General features: G+C 50.7%; 1 protein-coding gene across 4 annotated transcripts in view; it reads left to right on the forward strand.

Moving 5' to 3' along the window:
• Positions 1-18,203, forward strand: part of Hip1 (huntingtin interacting protein 1) — a 118,331-nt gene that overhangs the window by 53,530 nt on the left and 46,598 nt on the right. For 2 of the 4 annotated variants that reach the window (XM_057764122.1, XM_057764124.1), the window contains exons 2-3: positions 15,323-15,386; positions 17,372-17,514. In XM_057764122.1, the coding sequence (XP_057620105.1) occupies positions 15,323-15,386; positions 17,372-17,514 (207 nt within the window). Of the gene's footprint in view, positions 1-11,151; positions 11,223-11,326; positions 11,354-15,322; positions 15,387-17,371; positions 17,515-18,203 lie in introns of those variants that run through there. The other 2 variants (XM_057764123.1, XM_057764125.1) reach the window with 2 other exon arrangements.

Below are 18,203 nucleotides of genomic sequence, written 5' to 3' on the forward strand. Positions count from 1 at the left end.
GGGGGATTCTAGGCTTGTCTTCTACTGAGTCAGGTCCCTAGCCCTAATTGGGACATTCTAGACAAGAGCCACATCTTCAGTCCCTCATTGGGGGGATTCTAGGCTTGCGTTCTACCACTGAGTCAGGTCCCTAGCACCTCATTAGGGGATTTGGGTGCTCTACTGCTGAGCTACATTTTTTTTTTCTCTCTTTCTTTTAATTCAGATCAATTATCACCTTATAATTGAGACTAACTTGGAGCTCCCAGTTTTCCTTCCTTGGCCTCCCAAGTGCTGGGATTATGGGCAGGTGCCACCATGCCCAGCTACACCTGTAGGAGAAAACATTTTACATAATGGTTATTGTGACAATATGATACCCAAAGCCTCCCTGGATGTTAAGGTGACTGATTCTTCCCATAACCCTTTAGTTCCTTGATTGGCCTGCAGAGCAGAGCCTCACCTGGGTTTCAGCGGACAGCTCTGGGAACAATTTTCCTAGCTCTCATTATTTCTGAACGAGGGTACAAATGACTGGGGACAGTAGATCCACCAGCTGATGCCACTTGTGAATATTTGATGGCATCCGATGTCTGCCCAAGGGGGAGCCATCGAATGCTGAACTTGGGGGTGAAGTACAGATGCCGTTCAGGGGTGGATAGTGCCGCCTGTCTTGATCACGCCCAGAGCAAGCTTCTGGCGTTTGGGGAGCAGGCAACAGTATCCATTCTGGCAGGAGCATGGATGTGTAGAACAGTTTGTGTTTGCACAGTGCCCAACAGGGCATGAAGCATTTTCATACCTACCTTCCCCTCTCCTTCCTTGTACCTCTGCTTTTCTCCCCCACATCTCTCCCTCTTTAGACAGAGTCTCACTCACAGAGATCCACCTACTTCTGCCTCCTAAGTGCAAGGATTAAAGGCGTGCGCCACCATAGCAGGCACACACTTTAAAAACAAAACAAAACAAAAACCAACAAATAAACCTTACTTATTCTTATTGTGATGTTTGTGTGGAGGGTGCTCTTGCCTAGGTGTGCATGTGGAGGTCAGAGGGCAGCTCTGTGGAGTTGGCTCTCTCCCCTTCCACCTTTCTCGTAGGTTCTAGGGATCAACTCAAGTCAGCAGGCTGCACAGCAAACACCTTTGCCTGCTGAGCCATCTTGCTGGCCCTCATTTGATAGTTTGAATATTTGTTTGTTCTTGAGAAAGGGTCTGTTGGGGAACCTCAGGCTGGCCTCCAGCTTACTATGTAGCCAAGGATGACTGTGAACTCTTGATCTCCCACCTGGACTTCTCCAGTGCGGGGCCTTCCCTGCTGTGGTTCTAGAACCTTCCACCGGGGCTGATGAGTGCACCACCGGAGTCTGTAAAGCCATTGAGAGGATTGCCTGACACAAAGCAGGTACTTGGTCAGAAGTCAGCGCCTGCTGTAGAATATCCAGTGGAGCTGATATGATGACATCTTTCTACCCTGAGTCGTCTGTGAACACGTCTCGCCATTGCTCTGAGATCTTCGCGTATATCAAAGACATCATATCCATTTACTGCTTCTCAAGACACGGTTTCACTGGATAGCTCAGGCTAGCATCAAACCGGAGCTCCTCCTGCCTCGGCCTGCTGAGTATTGGATCACGGGTCTGTGCCATCATGCATGGCTAAAATTCATTTCTTCATATTTTAAGGACTCAGGCCATAATAGTGTGCGTGCATGTATGTGTGTGTTTGTGACTGTGATGTGCATTTAGGCCATAATGGTGTGCGTGTGTGTGTTTGTGTGTCTTTGTGCGTGTGCATTCCACTGTGGAGCAGAGACCTCAGAGGTCATCGATTGTTCTGTTCCTTTCTGGTGTGTTACTTAAGACAGGGTCTCTCATTGAATCTGGAGCTCACCTGATCCAGCCAGCAAGCCCCAAACAATCCTCCTGCCTCTGTAACCCATCCTCTCTTCCCATCCCCACCCCTGCCCTGGAGTCGCAGATGGGTGCACAGCTGCACCTGCCTTTCTCTTTTGCTATTTAGGGGCTGGAGAGCTCGGGTCCTCGAGCTTGCACAGCAGGCGGTCTTAGCCACTGAGCCGCCTTCCCAGTGCCTGGTTTCAGCTTCTCAGAATTCTTTTAACTGGGAGCTGGAGAGATGGTGGCTCAACAGCAAACAGCAAATAGCACTGGCTGCTCTTGTTCTTGCAGAGGACCCAGGTTTGATTTCCAGCACCCGCATGGCAACTCACAACCATCTGTAACTTCAGTTCCCTGGGATTCAGTGCCCTTGTCTGGCCTCACATGTAGACATGCTAGCACACACACATGCATACATACATAGGAAGTAAAATAAATACATCTTTTAAAGGGAGTGGGAGGCAGGTATGGTAGTGAGAGCCTGTCTCAAAAAGAAAAAAAAAATTCTTTTCAATGGGCTAGGGAGATGGCTCAGTGGGCAAGACATTTGTCATCAAGCCTGACCACATGAGTTTCATTCTGGGAACCCACATGGTGGAAGGAGAGAACTGACTTCCTTAAGTTGTCCTCTGGCCTCCATAGGTATATTTTTGGCATATGCACACATGCAAACTAAAGGAAGAATTATTTTTATTCATCTCTCTTGAGCTGGGTAGCGAAGGCACAAGATTAGTCTCCTGTGCTTTGCCCTGTAACCTGATAACTTCAGTTTTGTTGTTAGTCTTAGTCCGTTCCTGCTGCCATGACTAAACGCTCAAGATGGGTTGCCTTGTAAGTCACAGAACTTTATCTTTCAAGCCAGCTGGTGGTGGCGCACACCTTTAATCCCAGTACTCAGGAGGCAGAGGCAGGTGGATCTCTTAAGTTCAAGCCTAGCCTGGTCTACAGAGCAAGTTCTGGGATAGCCAGGGCTACACAGAGAAACCCCGTGTCGAACTCCACCCACCCCCTCCTCCACAGAAAAAAAGTTTATCTTCCATGGTTCTGGAGGCTAGTTAAGTCCAGTATCACAGAGGCAGCGTAGAGGGTATCTAGCAGGGGCCTGTTCTATATATGGTTTTTCCTCATGGCATCCTTAACACTGGAAAGGAAAGAAGTGTCTGAAGGGATAGAAGGACCAGGCTGCCCTCTAAGCCTCTTTCATGAGGGCAGAGCTCACATGATTTCATTACTTTCTGGAAGATCTTAACTCTTATTCCTACCACATAGTGAGCTCAAGGCTAGCCTGGGCTACATGAGATGATGTAAAGTAAAGATTTGCAAAAAGTTAAGGAGAGCTGGGTATTCATGGCTCAGTGGTACAGTGCCAATACTGAAAAAGAAATAGTTTCATAGGCTGGGGACCAAACCTTCAATAAGGGCCTGTGAGGGACTCTTACCCGAGCCGTAGCATGGGCCACCGTTGGAAGAGTGCTTCACTTTCTGTAAATTATGCCTTTATTTATGCTGTGCACATGTATGTGGGTGTGCCCAGAGGTTGGAGGAGGACAGCTTGGGGAAGTTGGTTCTCTCCTTCCATCATGTAGGTCCCAGGGATCAAACTCACATCATCAAAACTTGGCAGCAAGCCCCTTCCCCGTTGAGCCCTGGTTCTGAGCTGGACGTGTAGCTCAGGCAGTAGATGGCTTGCTTGGTCAGCACGCATGAAGACATGGACTCAGTCTCTAGCACAGCATGAACTGGGCAATGCTGGTGCATACCTGTATCCGGCACTCACTTGGAGGGTGTTTGGTGAATTCAAGGCCAGCCTGAGCTGTGTGAGAACATCTGTTAGAAATGGAGGTGGGGGATCTGTCTGATGGTATTGGCACCCTGGACTGATAACCAGCAGACCCCCAAGCCTGGAGGTCCAGGTGGGGGTTGCCCTGTCCAGGGGCACTTTGGAAAGTTTCCGCCTGCCTCACCCCTACGCTTTCCCAGGCTCTTCCTCTTACCTCCTCTAGGGAAGAGTTCCCCTTGGTCCTGGAGACACAGAAGTGAGAGTTCTTGGTGGCTTTGCTTTCTGAGGAAGTCAAGCCTCAACCTTGCAGCTGATAATGAGTTGTACCTCCAAATTTAGCAACCCCCCCCCCCAGAAAATTGTAGAACATCCTTCTCAGCTTGCACTAACTCTGTGGTCAGAACAGGGAGGACCCCCTGCCCCTGACTTGGTGTGACATTCCATGGCTGCTGAGGGGAACCATGCTCTTTTCTACTGGTTCACTTTTTCTCTTCTGTGTACACAAGCATGTATGGTGTGTGTGTGTACACAAGAATGTATGTCTGCAGATACACTGGCATGCGTGTGTGTAGCATGCATGCGCATGTGTGTGGCGTGCGTGCGTGTGTGTGTGCGCGTGTGTGCGTGTGTGTGTGTGTGTGTGTGTGTGTACAGCCTCAGGTGACATTCCTCAGGCACTGTCTATCCTGCTTCTTTGAGACATGGTATTTCACTAGGTTCGAGCTCTCCAATTAGTCTACGCTACCTGGCCAGGGAGTCCCAGGGATCCGCCTCCACCGTGTGTCCTCGGTGCTCGGATTACAAATGTCAGCCACACTTCATTTCACGCCACTCTTTTTCTTTTTAATGGGTTCTGAGGATCAAACTTGGGTCCTCATGCTGCACCAACTGAACTATCTTCCCAGCCTTTTTTTTTTCCTATTTTTTCTATTACCCCTATACTCATCCCTCTCTCCCCCCTCCTCTCTCTCTCTCTTTCTCTCTCTCTCTCTCTCTCTCTCTCTCTCTCTCTCTCTCTCTCTCTCTCTCTCTCTCTCAGTTTTTTGAAACAGGGTTTCTCTGTGTAACAGCTCTAGCTGTTCTGTAACTAGCTCTTATAGACCAGGCTGGCCTCGAACTCACAGATTCCGCCTGCCTCTCCCTTCCGAGTGCTGGGATTAAAGGCGTACCATCTCTTGAGATAGGCTTTGAACTCACTGGATAACTGAGGGTAGCCTTGGATTCCCGGTCCCTCTGCAGCCACTTCCCAAGGACTGGGATGACAGGCATGTGTGCTAGTACACCCAGTTACACTTTAGTTTCAGTGAGGCTTGCATTTTTGTTGCCTTGTTATGCTGGTCCCCAAACTGGGGGCTTGGCATCAGGCAGTGTGTTCTCATCTGTGGAAATGACTGCACTGTCCTTCCCAGGTATACTAGTATCTTCTAGGTTATAGTCCATCATAGAGGGAAGCTAAGACTGGAACTTGGAGGCAGGAACTGAAGCAGAGGCCACGGAGGATCACTGCTTACTGCCTTGTTCTCATGGATTTCTTCCTTCCTCCCTCCCTCCCTCCCTCCCTCCCTCCCTCCCTCCCTCCCTTCCTTCCTTCTTTCCTCTTCCCCTCCCTTCCTCCCTCCCTCCCTCCTTTCTTCCTTCCTTCCTTCCCTCTTCTAATTTAATGTCATCTGTGTGGTGTTTTGCCTACATTCATGTATGTGTCCCACATGTCTGCCTGCTGCTCAGAGGGGGCCAAAAGAGCACTAGATTCCTGGGAACTTGAGTTATATACAGTTGTAAATCATTATATGGGTACTGGAATTTGAACTCAGGTCCGCTGGAGAAATCAACCAGTGCTGTTACCCGCTGAGCCATCTCTCCAGCCCCAGCTCCTCTCCAGTTTGCTTTCTTATAAACCCAGGCCCACCTGCCTAGGGGTGACACTCCCAGCAGTGGGCTGGGCCCTCCCGGGCTGGGCCCTCCCACATCCATCATCCATCCAGAAAATGCCCACAGACATGCCCATAGGCCAGTTTGCTGGAGGCAATTTCTTAACTGATGTTCCTCTTTCCAGAATAATTTTGGTTGTGTTAAACTAACAAAGCCAAGTAGCCCACCAGGCCAGGAAGAACGTAACTACAATGGATAGATCTGGCACTCCATAGAGATCTGGGTTCAAATTCTGAGTCTTCTGTTTACAGGCTGGGTCATCAAGGGAGGTATATTGATTACCTTTTCTCGATGCTGTGACAAAAGACCTGACAAAGGAACTTAGAAACGGGTGGTTTATTGGACCTCCCAGTCCATCATGGCGGGGGAGTCATGATTGCGCGATCATGAGTTGGCTGGTCACACTGCATCCTTGATCAGGAGGTGGAGAGAGATGAACGCTGGTGCTCAGTCCACTTTCTCCTTTATGCAGTTGGGAGCCCAGCCCATGGGATGCAGCCAGTCATGTCCAGGGAGGCTCCTACCTTCCTACCTCAAGTTAACCCAATCTAGATATCCCCCACAGACATGCCCAGAGGTGTGTGTCCTAGCGATTTAAAATCCATTCAAGTTGACAGTGACAATCAATCCTCATGCCAGGCATGTTGACCAGCCAGATAGGTTACTGAACCATTCTAAGCCTCAGTTTCCCCATCTGTCCAGCAGAGTTAGACCCAGTGTTGCTATAAAAGAAAAACAAACTAATGTATAAGCTTGAATCTTTTTTTAAAAAATATTTATTTATTATGTATACAATATTCTGTCTGTGTGTGTTTGCAGACCAGAAGAGGGCAGCAGACCTAGTTACAGATGGTTGTGAGCCACCATGTGGTTGCTGGGAATTGAACTCATGATCTTTGGAAGAGCAGGCAATGCTCTTAACCTCTGAGCCATCTCTCCAGCCCCTAAGCTTGAATCTTGAACCCAGGATCTATTACAGGCTAGGAAGAGTTAAGGGATGTGGCTCGGTTAGAGTGTTTGCCTAGCATAGGAAAAGCTCTGGATTCGTTCCTAGCACTGCATAAAGCCAGGTATAGTGATCCCTGCCAGTAATACCAGTCCTCTGGAGGTGGAAGCAGGAAGCTCAGGAATTCAAGGTCACCCTGAACTACTGAACTACATCCTGAATTCAAGGCCAGCCTGGACTAAGTGAGGTCACATCTCAAACAAAACAAAAATTAAAGGAAAGCAAGTCCCAACTGTGTTACCCCTGTGCTCAAAACCTTTGAATAGTCAGGCATGGTGACACATGCCTGTCATTCCAATACTCAGGAGACTGAAGCAGGAGGAACCATCCTTATTTTAGGACTAGCCTGGGCTACATAGTAAGTTCAAGCCAGAGTGTTCTATGTTTCATGATTGTAACTCAAAAAAGCAAAACTCAGCACATGCTAAAGAATTGTGTGGGGTGACAGAGGCAAGTGGGTCTCTGAGTTCAAGGCCAGCCTAGCCTAGACCCAGTTCCAGGACAGCTGAGGCTACAGAGAGTGGCCCTTAAGGACTTAACTAAGGTTGGGGTTAATCTTAGTGTTGGGTGAGGGTGGGGCTGAGTAGCTTCAGGAAGGCAGGTGACTGTCTGCTGGGTTGGCTCTATAGTTAGAGGCTCCATGGGAGAGGAGCTCTTTTTCTGAGCTTTATGTAACAGATGTGGTTTCGTGTAAATCACACTTCTGTAAACGCAGCCCTATTTTAAATGTACTAACGGGGATTGCTATTTAAAGGCCTGTGATGCCAGTCTCTTTTGTAAAGTGAATAATTAATCTCTTAATTTGCGCTCAGTGTCAATTCCTGCTTTCTATGAAGAAAAGTTGTGCTGATTGAAAAAAAAAATTCAAGATATGCTCGTCGGTGCGTCGGTGTCGGGGGAATCTCTGTTCTCCACGTGGCTCTTGTCTTTATGTTTCTCTCTCTTTGCCCAAACTCTTCCTTCTTGCTTCCTGCCATTTTTTTGCCGAGTTCTTTCCTTATGTATGGATTGTTCTCCTGTGGATCCAGTGTGGTGATACATGCCTGTAACCCCAACTAGTCTAGGGGTCTGAGGCAGGAGAATCAAGAATTCCAGAACAGCCTGGTAGTGGTAGCGCACGCCTTTAATCCCAGCACTCGGGAGGCAGAGGCAGGAGAATCTCTCTGAGTTCGAGGCCAGCCTGATCTACAGAGAAAGTTCCAGGACAGTCAGGACTGTTATATAGAGAAACTTTGGCAGGGGTGGGAGTGGAGGAGGTCCAGATCATGGGGCTAGGGGTGTGGTTCAGTTGATAGAGCACTTACCCAGCATGCATAGCTCTTGGCTTGATCTGAAGAGTGCATTAAACCAAGCATGGTGGTACATTTATAATCCCAGTACTCGGGAGGTGGAGACATTTGGAGGATCAAAAGTTTAAGGTCCCTCTTGGTGATGTACCAGGTTATAGGCTAGCCTGGACTACATAGCAAGACTCTGTGTCAAGACGAAGATAAAAGTAAAAGAATGTATGACATGTACAGTGTCCCCTCCTTGGACCAGATGAGGGAGGAGGGGAGCAGAGTTAAGTTCCAGGGGATATTGAGAGCTGACTCTATGGGGCAGAGGTAGAGTTCAGGTCCTACAGTAATACGGTCGTGAGGTAAGGGTGCCTCTTAGGGAATTAGAATAAGAGTTAGGAAGGCATAGGATGTTTGGGAGGGAGAAGCAGTGGGCATTGGCGTTGCTGGGCTTGCAGCAAGTACTTCCTGCCTCAGTCATGGGACAGACGGGTCACTGATGAATCAGCCCCATGGGCGATACAGCTGGATCCCGAGAGCTTCCTGTGCCGCACATCTCAACCCTCTCCCCCACTTTGTGTGGTGAGATTGTGGATGTGAAGCTGCTGTGGGTCCTTACCAGGGGAGCGAGGAGCCGAGCTCCCGCCAGCTGTGGAAATGGGGTGGGCGTGGCATGGAGAGGGGAGGAGAGCAGTTGGGCAACATAGTGGTTTGAGGGCAGACGCAGCCCAGCACGGTCCATCTGGAATGCTTCCCCCACCCCCACCCCCAAGCCCTGGCATGGTATACCACCAGCAGTGTGGAAATCTGCTGTGGGCTGTGCCTTAGTTGTCTGTCACGGTCACCAAATCCCTGACATGGAACCTAAGGGTTGGACTGATTTGTTTCGGTTCACGGTTGGAGAAGACACAGTCCACCTCGTTGGCGAAGGCGTGGCTGAGTTGACAGAGGCAGGAACTTGTGGTCAGGACTCCTCTTGCTGCACGCTGGGAAGCAGAGAGTTCAGGTTGAAATCAGGGCCAGCCGTTACCTCAGGCAGGTCTGACCCCTGATACCCAGTGACCCACTTCCTCCAGGAAGACCTCCTCTTCAGTGTTCCTGCATCTCCCAGTAGAGCCTCATCAGCTGGGGACCAGCGTTCCGACAGATTAGCCTGGGGAAGAGGGCTGTTTGGCATATTGGTTCCTTTTTCTGTTGCTTTTTTTTTTTTTAAAGTACTCTAGCACTTAGGAGGCAGTGGCGGGTAGATCTCAGCAAGTTCAAGGCCAGCCTGGTCTACAAAGTGAGTTCCAGGATAGCCAGGACTGTTACATAGAGAAACCCTGTCTTGAAAACAAACAAGCAAAAAAGTACTCTTAGCAAAAGCAACTTAAAGGAGAAAGGATTTATTCTCACGTATGGAAATACCAGGGCAGCAGGCAGGGAAGGCGTGTTGGGAGCAGAATCCCGGCTGCTCACCCAGGAAGTGGGCCAGAGCAATAGAGGCTCAAAGCCTGCCCCCACTGACCCTCTTCCTCCAGAGAGACTCCACCTCCTAAGGGTTCTGTGACCTTCCCAAACAGTGCCACCAGCTGGGAACAAGAGCTTACACAATAAGCCCTGTAGGGGACATTTCTATAGCACAGCAGGCGACCATGGGCTTTGGCGACAGGCGACCATGGGCTTTGGCAAGGCGGTGAGTGTAAAGATGATGGAGAAATGGCGGTACCTCTTCCAGATGGATGGTACAGTGGCGAATTCTGTCACCTAGAGGTGAGCTTCCGCCTGTCTAGATTAGATTAATTGCATGGGGGAAGAGCCACCCTGAATGTACGTGATACCATCCCACAGGATTATACGGAAGCTTCCTGCTTATGGAGCATCTCACTGCATACCACTACCATGGCTCACACTGACTGCCTCTTCATCTCCAGCTTGGCTCCTGTTTTGCCCTGCTTGGGGTTTACTGAGCAAGCCTGGGAAATGGAAGAACAGGAAGGGGAAGAGGCAGGTGAGTTCAAGGCCAGGCTGGTCTACAGAGTGAGTATCAGGACAGGCTCCAAAGATACACAGAGAAACCCTGTCTCGAAAAAGGAAGGAAGGAAGGAAGGAAGGAAGGAAGGAAGGAAGGAAGGAAGGAAGGAAGGAAATGGAAAAGGAAATAGAAGAAATAGAAAGGAAACACAAAAAATTAAAAGAAGCACGAGCGAGTTTTCTTTTTCTTTTATGTATACGGGTGTTTTGCCTACATGTGTATCTGTGCACCATGTGTGCGCCTGCTGCCTGCAGAGACCAGAGGAGGGAACCAGACAGTTGTGAGCCATCATGTAGGTACTGGGAGTCAGACCTTGGGTCCTCTGGAAGAGCAGCCAGGCTCTTGACCACTGAGCCATCTCTCCAGTCCCTCTTTTATTTTTGTGTAATAAGAATTGAACTGAGGGTCTCTGGTATGCAAAACAGGCACTGTACCACTGAGCCAGCCCCCAGTCCTCTACCAGGTGATTCTAGGCAAGTACTCTATTACTGGGCTATGACTTCCCCCCGCCCCTCACTGGGGGATTTTAGGCAGGGGCTCTACCACTGAGCCACACCCCAGCCCCTCACTGGGGGATTTTAGGCAGGGGCTCTACCACTGAGCCACACCCCAGCCCCTCACTGGGGGATTCTAGGCAGGGGCTCTACCACTGAGCCACACCCAAGCCCCTCACTGGGGGATTCTAGGCAGGGGCTCTACCACTGAGCCACACCCCAGCCCCTCACTGGAAGATTCTAGGCAGGTGCTCTACCAGCTCCTGCTTTTTTCATTTCTTCTATTTTGTTTTCTGCTCTCGCTCTTCCCTGCCCTTTTCTTGGGTGTTCTTTCTGGCCTCAGCAGTTGGTCTTCCTCTGGCCCCCTGCCTGAGGGCTGCATCCCAACCCAAGGCACATCCTCTCTGCTGACCCCTGCTAACCTTTGCAAGCTTGCTTGGCCTTGGTAGCCCAAAGGCTGGGCTGCAGCCCAGAGCTGTGTGCGTGACTGGACAATGCCCTGTCAGTCCCGCAAGCCAGCCCAGGCTCCACTGCCCCCTCTAGTAGCAACACCCAAAAGCTTCCTATTGGCTACATCCAGGCTGGTGTGCCCAGAGGGAGCCTGTAAATAGAGAGACTAGAGAGGGAGGAAGAGAAGTGGAGAAAGCCTCCCTTCCGCAATGCCTGCTGATAATTGGCTCTTGGGGACCAGCTGGGGACACGAGGGCCAGCTGGGCCAGGAAGTGTTGGACAATGCTCTTCTTTCAGGAGAGCCGCTGCTGGCCTTAGGTCCCGTGTGACTCCAGCGGAGTAAAGAGAACAGGGTGTTCTTAGAGGATGTTCTCGAACCTAGACCCCCCTCCAGAGGTGAGACGCAAAGCCCCTGCGAGTCCCCCCTCCCTCCGCTCACACAGGCACCCGCCTGCAGAACCAGATCCGTTCAGACCAAATGATTTCTCTCCGAGTCTGGGCAGCAACTGAGTGGTATGGGGGAACAGGTAGCGTCGAGGCTTGGGGACCCCCATCCTGCCCTGCCTTAGGTGTGGGGGCATATAGAAGGAGAAGCCAGAGTCTCTACTCTGGATCTGTGTTGTGTGTGTGATGTGTTCATGTTCATATGTGTATGTGTAATGTATAGACGTGTTCGTAATGTGTGCATGTGGAAGACAGAAGTCAACTTAAAGTGTCTTGCTTGGTGGTTCCCCGTCTTATTTTTTTCCAGACAGCATCTGCCCTTGAACCCGGAGATCATCTGACCAGTGAATTTTAGGAATCCGCCGTCTCTGCCTCTGTATCACACTCTCCAGATGGGATGATGGAGTTATGAGAATGTGCACCACATCTTTATTTTATGTGGGCGCTGAGGGTTGAATTCGGGGTTCATGCTTGCGTGGCTGTAGCTTGACAAGTGTAAGAAAATGGTAAAAATGTAGCCTTTAGGTCTTTTAAAGTGACATTTACTTATTTATGAGAGGTGGAAGCTTGCCAAGGCGTGCATATGGGGTTCACAGGACAATGTGCAAGAGTCTAGTCTGGGTTCTGGGGATTGAACCCAGGTCGTCAGGTTTAGCGACAAACACTTTTTTCTGCTGAGCCATCTCCACCAGCCCCAAGATGTAGTCTTTGCAATATAGATAGATATAGAAGTTTGTGTGAGATTGGATGGAGTATGAGGGCGTCATCTGGGCAAACTGGTCTTAACAGGAACCTCTGCCCCAGAATTATCAAGGGTTCTGGGTGCCTCTGAGGTGCCCCCCACCCCCTTCTTTTGAGACAGGATGTTAATATTGCCTGGCATGGCCTTAAATCACTCTGTAGCCCAGGTGCACCTAGAACGTAGGAGCCTCGCGCTTGAGCTTCCTCCGCTAGCTGGGATGACAGGCTAGCACCTCCCAGCCTGGCCACAGCCAACTTGCTTCAAAGAGCCTAGCATGAACCAGACATGGTGACACGTATCTGTAATCCTGAGAAGACCTGAGGATTGTGACTTCAAAGCCAGCCTGGACTAGTGAACTTCTGTCTCAAAACTGTAGAGAGGGGAGCTGGGGATACAGCTCAGTTGGTGGCTTACTTGCCTAGTCTGTGTGAGGCCATGCGTTCATCTGAAGCACCAAATAAATGGGGCACGGTGGAGCACACTGGCAATCCTAGTGCTCAGGAGGTAGAGGCAGGAAAATTAGAAGTTCAAGGCCATTCTCTGCTACATAGTGAATTCAAGGCCAGCTTGGAATAAATGAGACTCTGTCTCAGCAAAACCCAAAACTGGAGAATGTTAAAGCTCAGACCCGCTTTGTGTCTCAGAGGCCTGAGAGGCGGTGTGGGCTCAGAAGCCGAGCTATAGCCGAGAGCCATGGTGGGGCCTCCGCACCGGTGAATATTTCTGGAAGTATACCGGGTACACTGGTAACACTGAGTGCGCTCCTGTGAGCACCCCCAGCTCCAGGAGAGGACGTCGGGTAATAGCTAGGTCAGGGGGAACCTATAAGTGCCCCAAATGGCTTTTACGTTTATTTATTGTGCGTGTATGGTGGGAGTGCGGTGCATGCACACACGTGTGACGGTCGGAGAACAGTTGATGGGAGTTACTGCCACAGTGCAGGCCTGGGGCTTGGTGGCAAGCACACCTAACCCACTGAGCCATCTTGCTGACTCGGGAGTTAGTATCTATTACACCTGCCTATGAGGGAGTTTCAGGATTAGGTTAATTTAGATGGGAAAACCCACTCTAAATGTGGGTGGCACCGTCCCATTGACCTGTGTAAAAAGTGAGCTGCCGGGTGGTGGTGGCCGCTGTAGCGACATACACGCCTTTTATCCCAACACTTGGGAGGCAGAGGCAGGTGGATCTCTGTGAGTTCAAGGCCAGCCTGGTCTACAGAGTGAGTTCCAGGATAGCCAGGGCTACACAGAGAAACCCTGTCTGGGGTTGAGGAGGGGAGAGAGCTGAGCGCCAGCATCCATCTCTCTCTGCTTCCTGCCTGTGGATACAGTGTGGCCAGCTGCCCCATGCTCCAGCTGCCATGCCTTCCCCACCATGATGGACTGAACCCTCAGCCTAGGAGCCATAAGCTACCTTTTCTCCTTGGCTTTTGTTAGGAATGAGAAAAGCAACAAAGACCCAGCTTCTTCACCAAACCCAGTGCTAGATCAGGTCTTTCGCAGTTTTGCTGGACCCAGGCTTGGAGGCAGTGACCCCTTAAATACAACACTGAAAAAACCCACCTCATTTATGGCAAGCCCCTGTACTGCTCAAGAACCTTCTGTGGGCCCCCAGCATCAGTGCGTCAGTGGCATTGTCCTTACAGCTACCATCCTCTCCCTCACAGTGGGAACCTCATCTAGTTCTAACTCTTGAGTCTTTCTCATTGGCACTCAGAGAGGTGATTGGCGGGTAAAATGATTTGATCTAGAGTGTGGCAATGATTTGCTTCAGAATAATCCAGGGAATGAGGGCTCAGTGGTTGGTAGTAGCTGTGTCTCAAAATAAACAGACAGACAGCTAAACAGAGCTTGCATTGGGCCCGTGATCGTGGATGCCTGCACCAAGCCTGTGGTCTGTTTGATCCCAGGGTCACACGTGGTGAAAGGAAAGAATCAACTCCCACAAGTTGGCCTCTGACCTACGTGTGCGCATTTTGGCAGGCAGGCATCCTTCCCCATCCCCCCACCCCCCCAGCAACGCACAATATAAATAAACAGGGTTTCTCTGTGGTTTTGGAGCCTGTCCTGGAACTAGCTCTTGTAGACCAGGCTGGTCTCGAACTCACAGAGATCCGCCTGCCTCTGCCTCCCAAGTGCTGGGATTAAAGGCGTGCGCCACCACCGCCCGGCTAATTAAAACCTTTTTAGAAAAGTCAAACAACAGAGGCTTGGATGGTGGCTCAGGGGTTGAGAGCACACATACTGTTCTTGCAGAGTGCCTGAGTTCAGGTCCCAGTGCCCACATCAGGCGGCTCACAGCGCTACCCCCAATACCCCAGCCTCTCCTAGTGTCTGCACTTACATACACATACCTGCAGCCAGCCACACACAAACACATAGTCTTACAAAATAATAAACCTTTTAAAAAATCCTAGCTACAAACTCGCTTCCATGATGTGATGCCATTTGTGCACGTTATTCACGGGTCTGGGAACTCTGTTAAAATTAGCACCAGAATCTTGATTTTGAAAACAACAGGAAAGGAATAATTTCATATTTTTCCATGTAATTAAGGAAGGAAAAAGGATTTGCCCTCGAGTTGGAAGATGACCAAGAGTGGATGGAGGGCCAGGGGAGTTTTGTTTTGTTTATTATTTGGGGGAAAAGTACTTGCTATACAGCTCTTGCGTGAAGGTCGGCGAAAACTTGTGGATTGGGATCTCCCCTTCCATCTTCCTGGAGGTCCTGGGAGGAGCACCCCGATTGCCTGGCTTGCTGTGCAAGCACCTTTACCCACCGATCCCTCTTGCCAGCCCTCAGTGGGAAGGTTTAGAAATGGCAGAGGGATGGCTGGCTGGTCTCAGGCCACAGTGGCTCCCCGACACCAGCATCTCTTCCTCTTGTACTCTGAGGAATAATGTTTCCCTGGGGATGAAAAAGCCTTCCTTTGTGTGGCCCCTTAATTACCAGGCTGTTGTGCCAAGCCAGCGAGTAGCAGGCGGGTGCAGCAGCTGGGCACAGCCAATGCCAGGCAGCAAAGCCTGTTCCCTTGGGACAGCCTGGAACAGCTGGTCTGGGAGCAGTGCCCACCTCTGCCCCCCTCCGGCCCCCAAGCTGGGTACCCGCAACCTCTGCTCCCCCTCCGGCCCCCAAGCTGGGTACCCGCAGAGGATCTAGGGGCCCTGGATGGTCTAAGGGCAATCAGAAACCCCAAGGGTCATTGGAGGAAGGGGGGGAGGGAAGGAGTGGAAGTTGGGAGGGTCTCAGCCACTCTCAGAGGCTTATTTATTTCATCTCCTTTCCCCTCCCTCATCTTGTTTTTGCAGACTGTCAGCGTCAATAAAGCCATTAATACGCAGGAAGTGGCCGTGAAGGAAAAGCATGCCAGGAATATCCTTTTGGATGTGATCCTTGGGAGGCTGATCCTGGAAGGGGGGTGTCAAATATTGGGAACTGAGGTCAGGAGGAGGCTTCTCACCTGCCAACAGGAAGAGTAACCCTTGCCTGGGACAGGAGGCTGCCATTGGAAGCCACTTCCGGTCTAACTACAGACCCAGAGAGCACTGGTCTCAGACACCCAAGCCTGGCAAGGCCCCAGGGACCCAGGAGGCCTTCCAACCTAGACCTTTTCTCTGTATTTAGTTAGTTAAGTCTTCAGCTCAGGACAAATGACTAATTGAGGTGTTCATTAACATACTAAAGCAACCTGGCCACCAGGTTCTCCCAGTATCCCTCAGTCCCTGCCTGTCACACAGTCCTGGCTGGCAAACCTCTAAACTTCTCTAGCCAGCTTCTGGGCTGCCCTTCCCTATACAACCCCACCGTTTTGGTGACCTGGCCTTTTCAGCTCATCTATTCTCCCCTCTCCCCTGACGGGCCAGCTCAGTCTGGTCATGTCCGCTCTGGACTCTCTCGATGTCCCTGCCTATGGCTGTACTCTCTGTGCTGAGCTTCTCTCCAGCCTCCACTTTTTGATGATTTTTGATGGTGGTGGTTGTGAGAAGGGCCTCATTGTGGTCCTACAAGTTGGCCTCAAAATTGGGATACTCCTGCCTCTCGATCCCACTGGGATTGTAGGTGTGTGTCACCATGCCCAGCTTCTCTCCCTCACTTTAATAATGTCTGAGAAAGCCTCCTAAGCTAGCTCAGCTGGCAGAAACTGGTCACGACGGACATCCCTTGTCTGGTTCTCAGAAAGCACAGTGGGCCAAGGAAGCCTGTCTTCACGGCTGCCCTCCAACATCCACACATGTACTGTGGCACACTCCGCTCACGCCCACACACGCATGGCATCCACGTGAACAGTGATCACAGGCACAACAAAAGTCAAAGAGGGAACCCCGTTTAAGGTGGTGGCCATGCGCTGGAGAGATGACTCAGGGGTTAGGAGCACTGGCTGATCTTCCAAAGGACCCAGGTTCAATTCCCAGCACACACACACACGGCAGCTCACAACTGTCTGCAACTCCTATTCCAGGGATCCGACACCGTCACACAGACATAAATGCAGGCAAAACACCGATGGACATAAAATACAAATAAATAAGTTATTATTGTTTTAAATGGTAGCAATGGTCCCAAGAGCCCTACCCAGCCAAGGCCAATCACATGTGCAGATTGGAGGGGCTGTCCCTCTCAACACACTTCCATTCCTGGGGACAGTGGTGACACATACCTCTAATCTCGGCCACTGGGAGGATGAAACGGGGATTGTCATGAGTTGGAGGCCAGCCTGGGCTACCGAGTGAGGGGGCAGGGGGCTGGGAGTGTGGCTCAGCTGGGAGGCTGCTTGCCTAACATGCCCAGGGTCCTCGGTCCTAGCCAGCCCCAGCCTGGCATAAACCAGGTGTGTTCTGTATAGCTGTAATCCCAGAAGTCTGGAGGTGTGGATAGGAGGATCAGAAGTTCAGTCATCCTCTATTAACAAACTAATTCCAGGACAGCTGGGTACTTCAGTGTTGACCCAGTCTCAAAATGACGGGAGGGGGCGGTAAGATGACTCAGCAAATGTGAAGGAACTTGCCGTCAAGCCCGAGGACCTGAGTTCAGTCCTCGAGACCGCCACACGGAACTGGTTCCAACAAGCTGCCCCCCCATTTTCTACACATGTACCTGGGCATAAGAGTTCCCGCACATACACATGCACACACACATAATTATAATACATAAATAAATGAAAATGTAATATTTTTAAAAAGACAGTTCCTTTTTCGGGGAAACTGTTATAAAATAGAGAACAAGATATTTTAGTACCCTCAGCCTCCAAACTGCCAGAGCATACGTGTAGAACTGTGGGGTCTCAGCGGTGAGCGGCGCCCCACCCTCCTTGCCAGCACCACGCACCAGGCCCTTGCTTTCCCTGACTCCCCTCTCACCGTGCATCCTGGGCACCCACCATGAGAAAGGGGCGCAGACATTTTGGTCCGTGGTTAATCGACTGCCTCTGTCCAGCAACGCCATGCTATGCTGGAAGTTCTGCCACGTCTTCCACAAACTCCTCCGCGACGGACATCCAAACGTGAGTCCCTGGGGCAGCAGGAGAGGCCAGCGGCGCATGCGGGGAACGGGGAGGCCAGCGGCTCATGCGGGGAACGGGAAACCCGTGGCCCCGTGCCAGCGAGCAAAGACGGGAACGGAGGTTTAAAGATATATTTTTATTTAAATGCGTGTGTCTATGTGAGTGTATGTCACATGTGTCCAGGTGCCTGACGAGGCCAAAAGGGGGCGTCAGATCCACTGGAGCTGGAATTCCAGGATGTTGTGAGCCACCCAGTGTGGGTGTTGGGAAACAAGCGCTCTCTGCAGGATCTGAGAAACACCCTTAACTGCAGAGTCATCTCTCCTGCTCCAGGAACTGAATCTTTAAAACTATTTTATTCAGAGAGCCAGCAATTAGAGAAGACCGTGTCTCCTAGCTCATCTTAAGCCAGCAGATTATATAGGGAGGAGGGGGTGGAGACAAAGGTTGTCAATCATTTTAGGGTTCAGCCTTGCCCGTTTGCTTGGGTGATCCCCCATATTTCTGATCAAGAAATCCCACTTCTGATATTTGTGCCTCTCATTATCATCCCTTGCACCTTTCTCTCGTTCTGTGGGTGTCTGGGCTCAAATGTTTATTGATGAACTTGGTCAGGTTAGTGTCTGCTGGTGTCAGCCTGTGCCAGAAGCACCTGGGCCAGGAGGCACTGTCACACACAGTGTGTGAAG

This window comes from Chionomys nivalis, chromosome 3 (assembly GCF_950005125.1).
Source record: "Chionomys nivalis chromosome 3, mChiNiv1.1, whole genome shotgun sequence".
In the NCBI taxonomy this organism is placed as follows: domain Eukaryota; kingdom Metazoa; phylum Chordata; class Mammalia; order Rodentia; family Cricetidae; genus Chionomys; species Chionomys nivalis.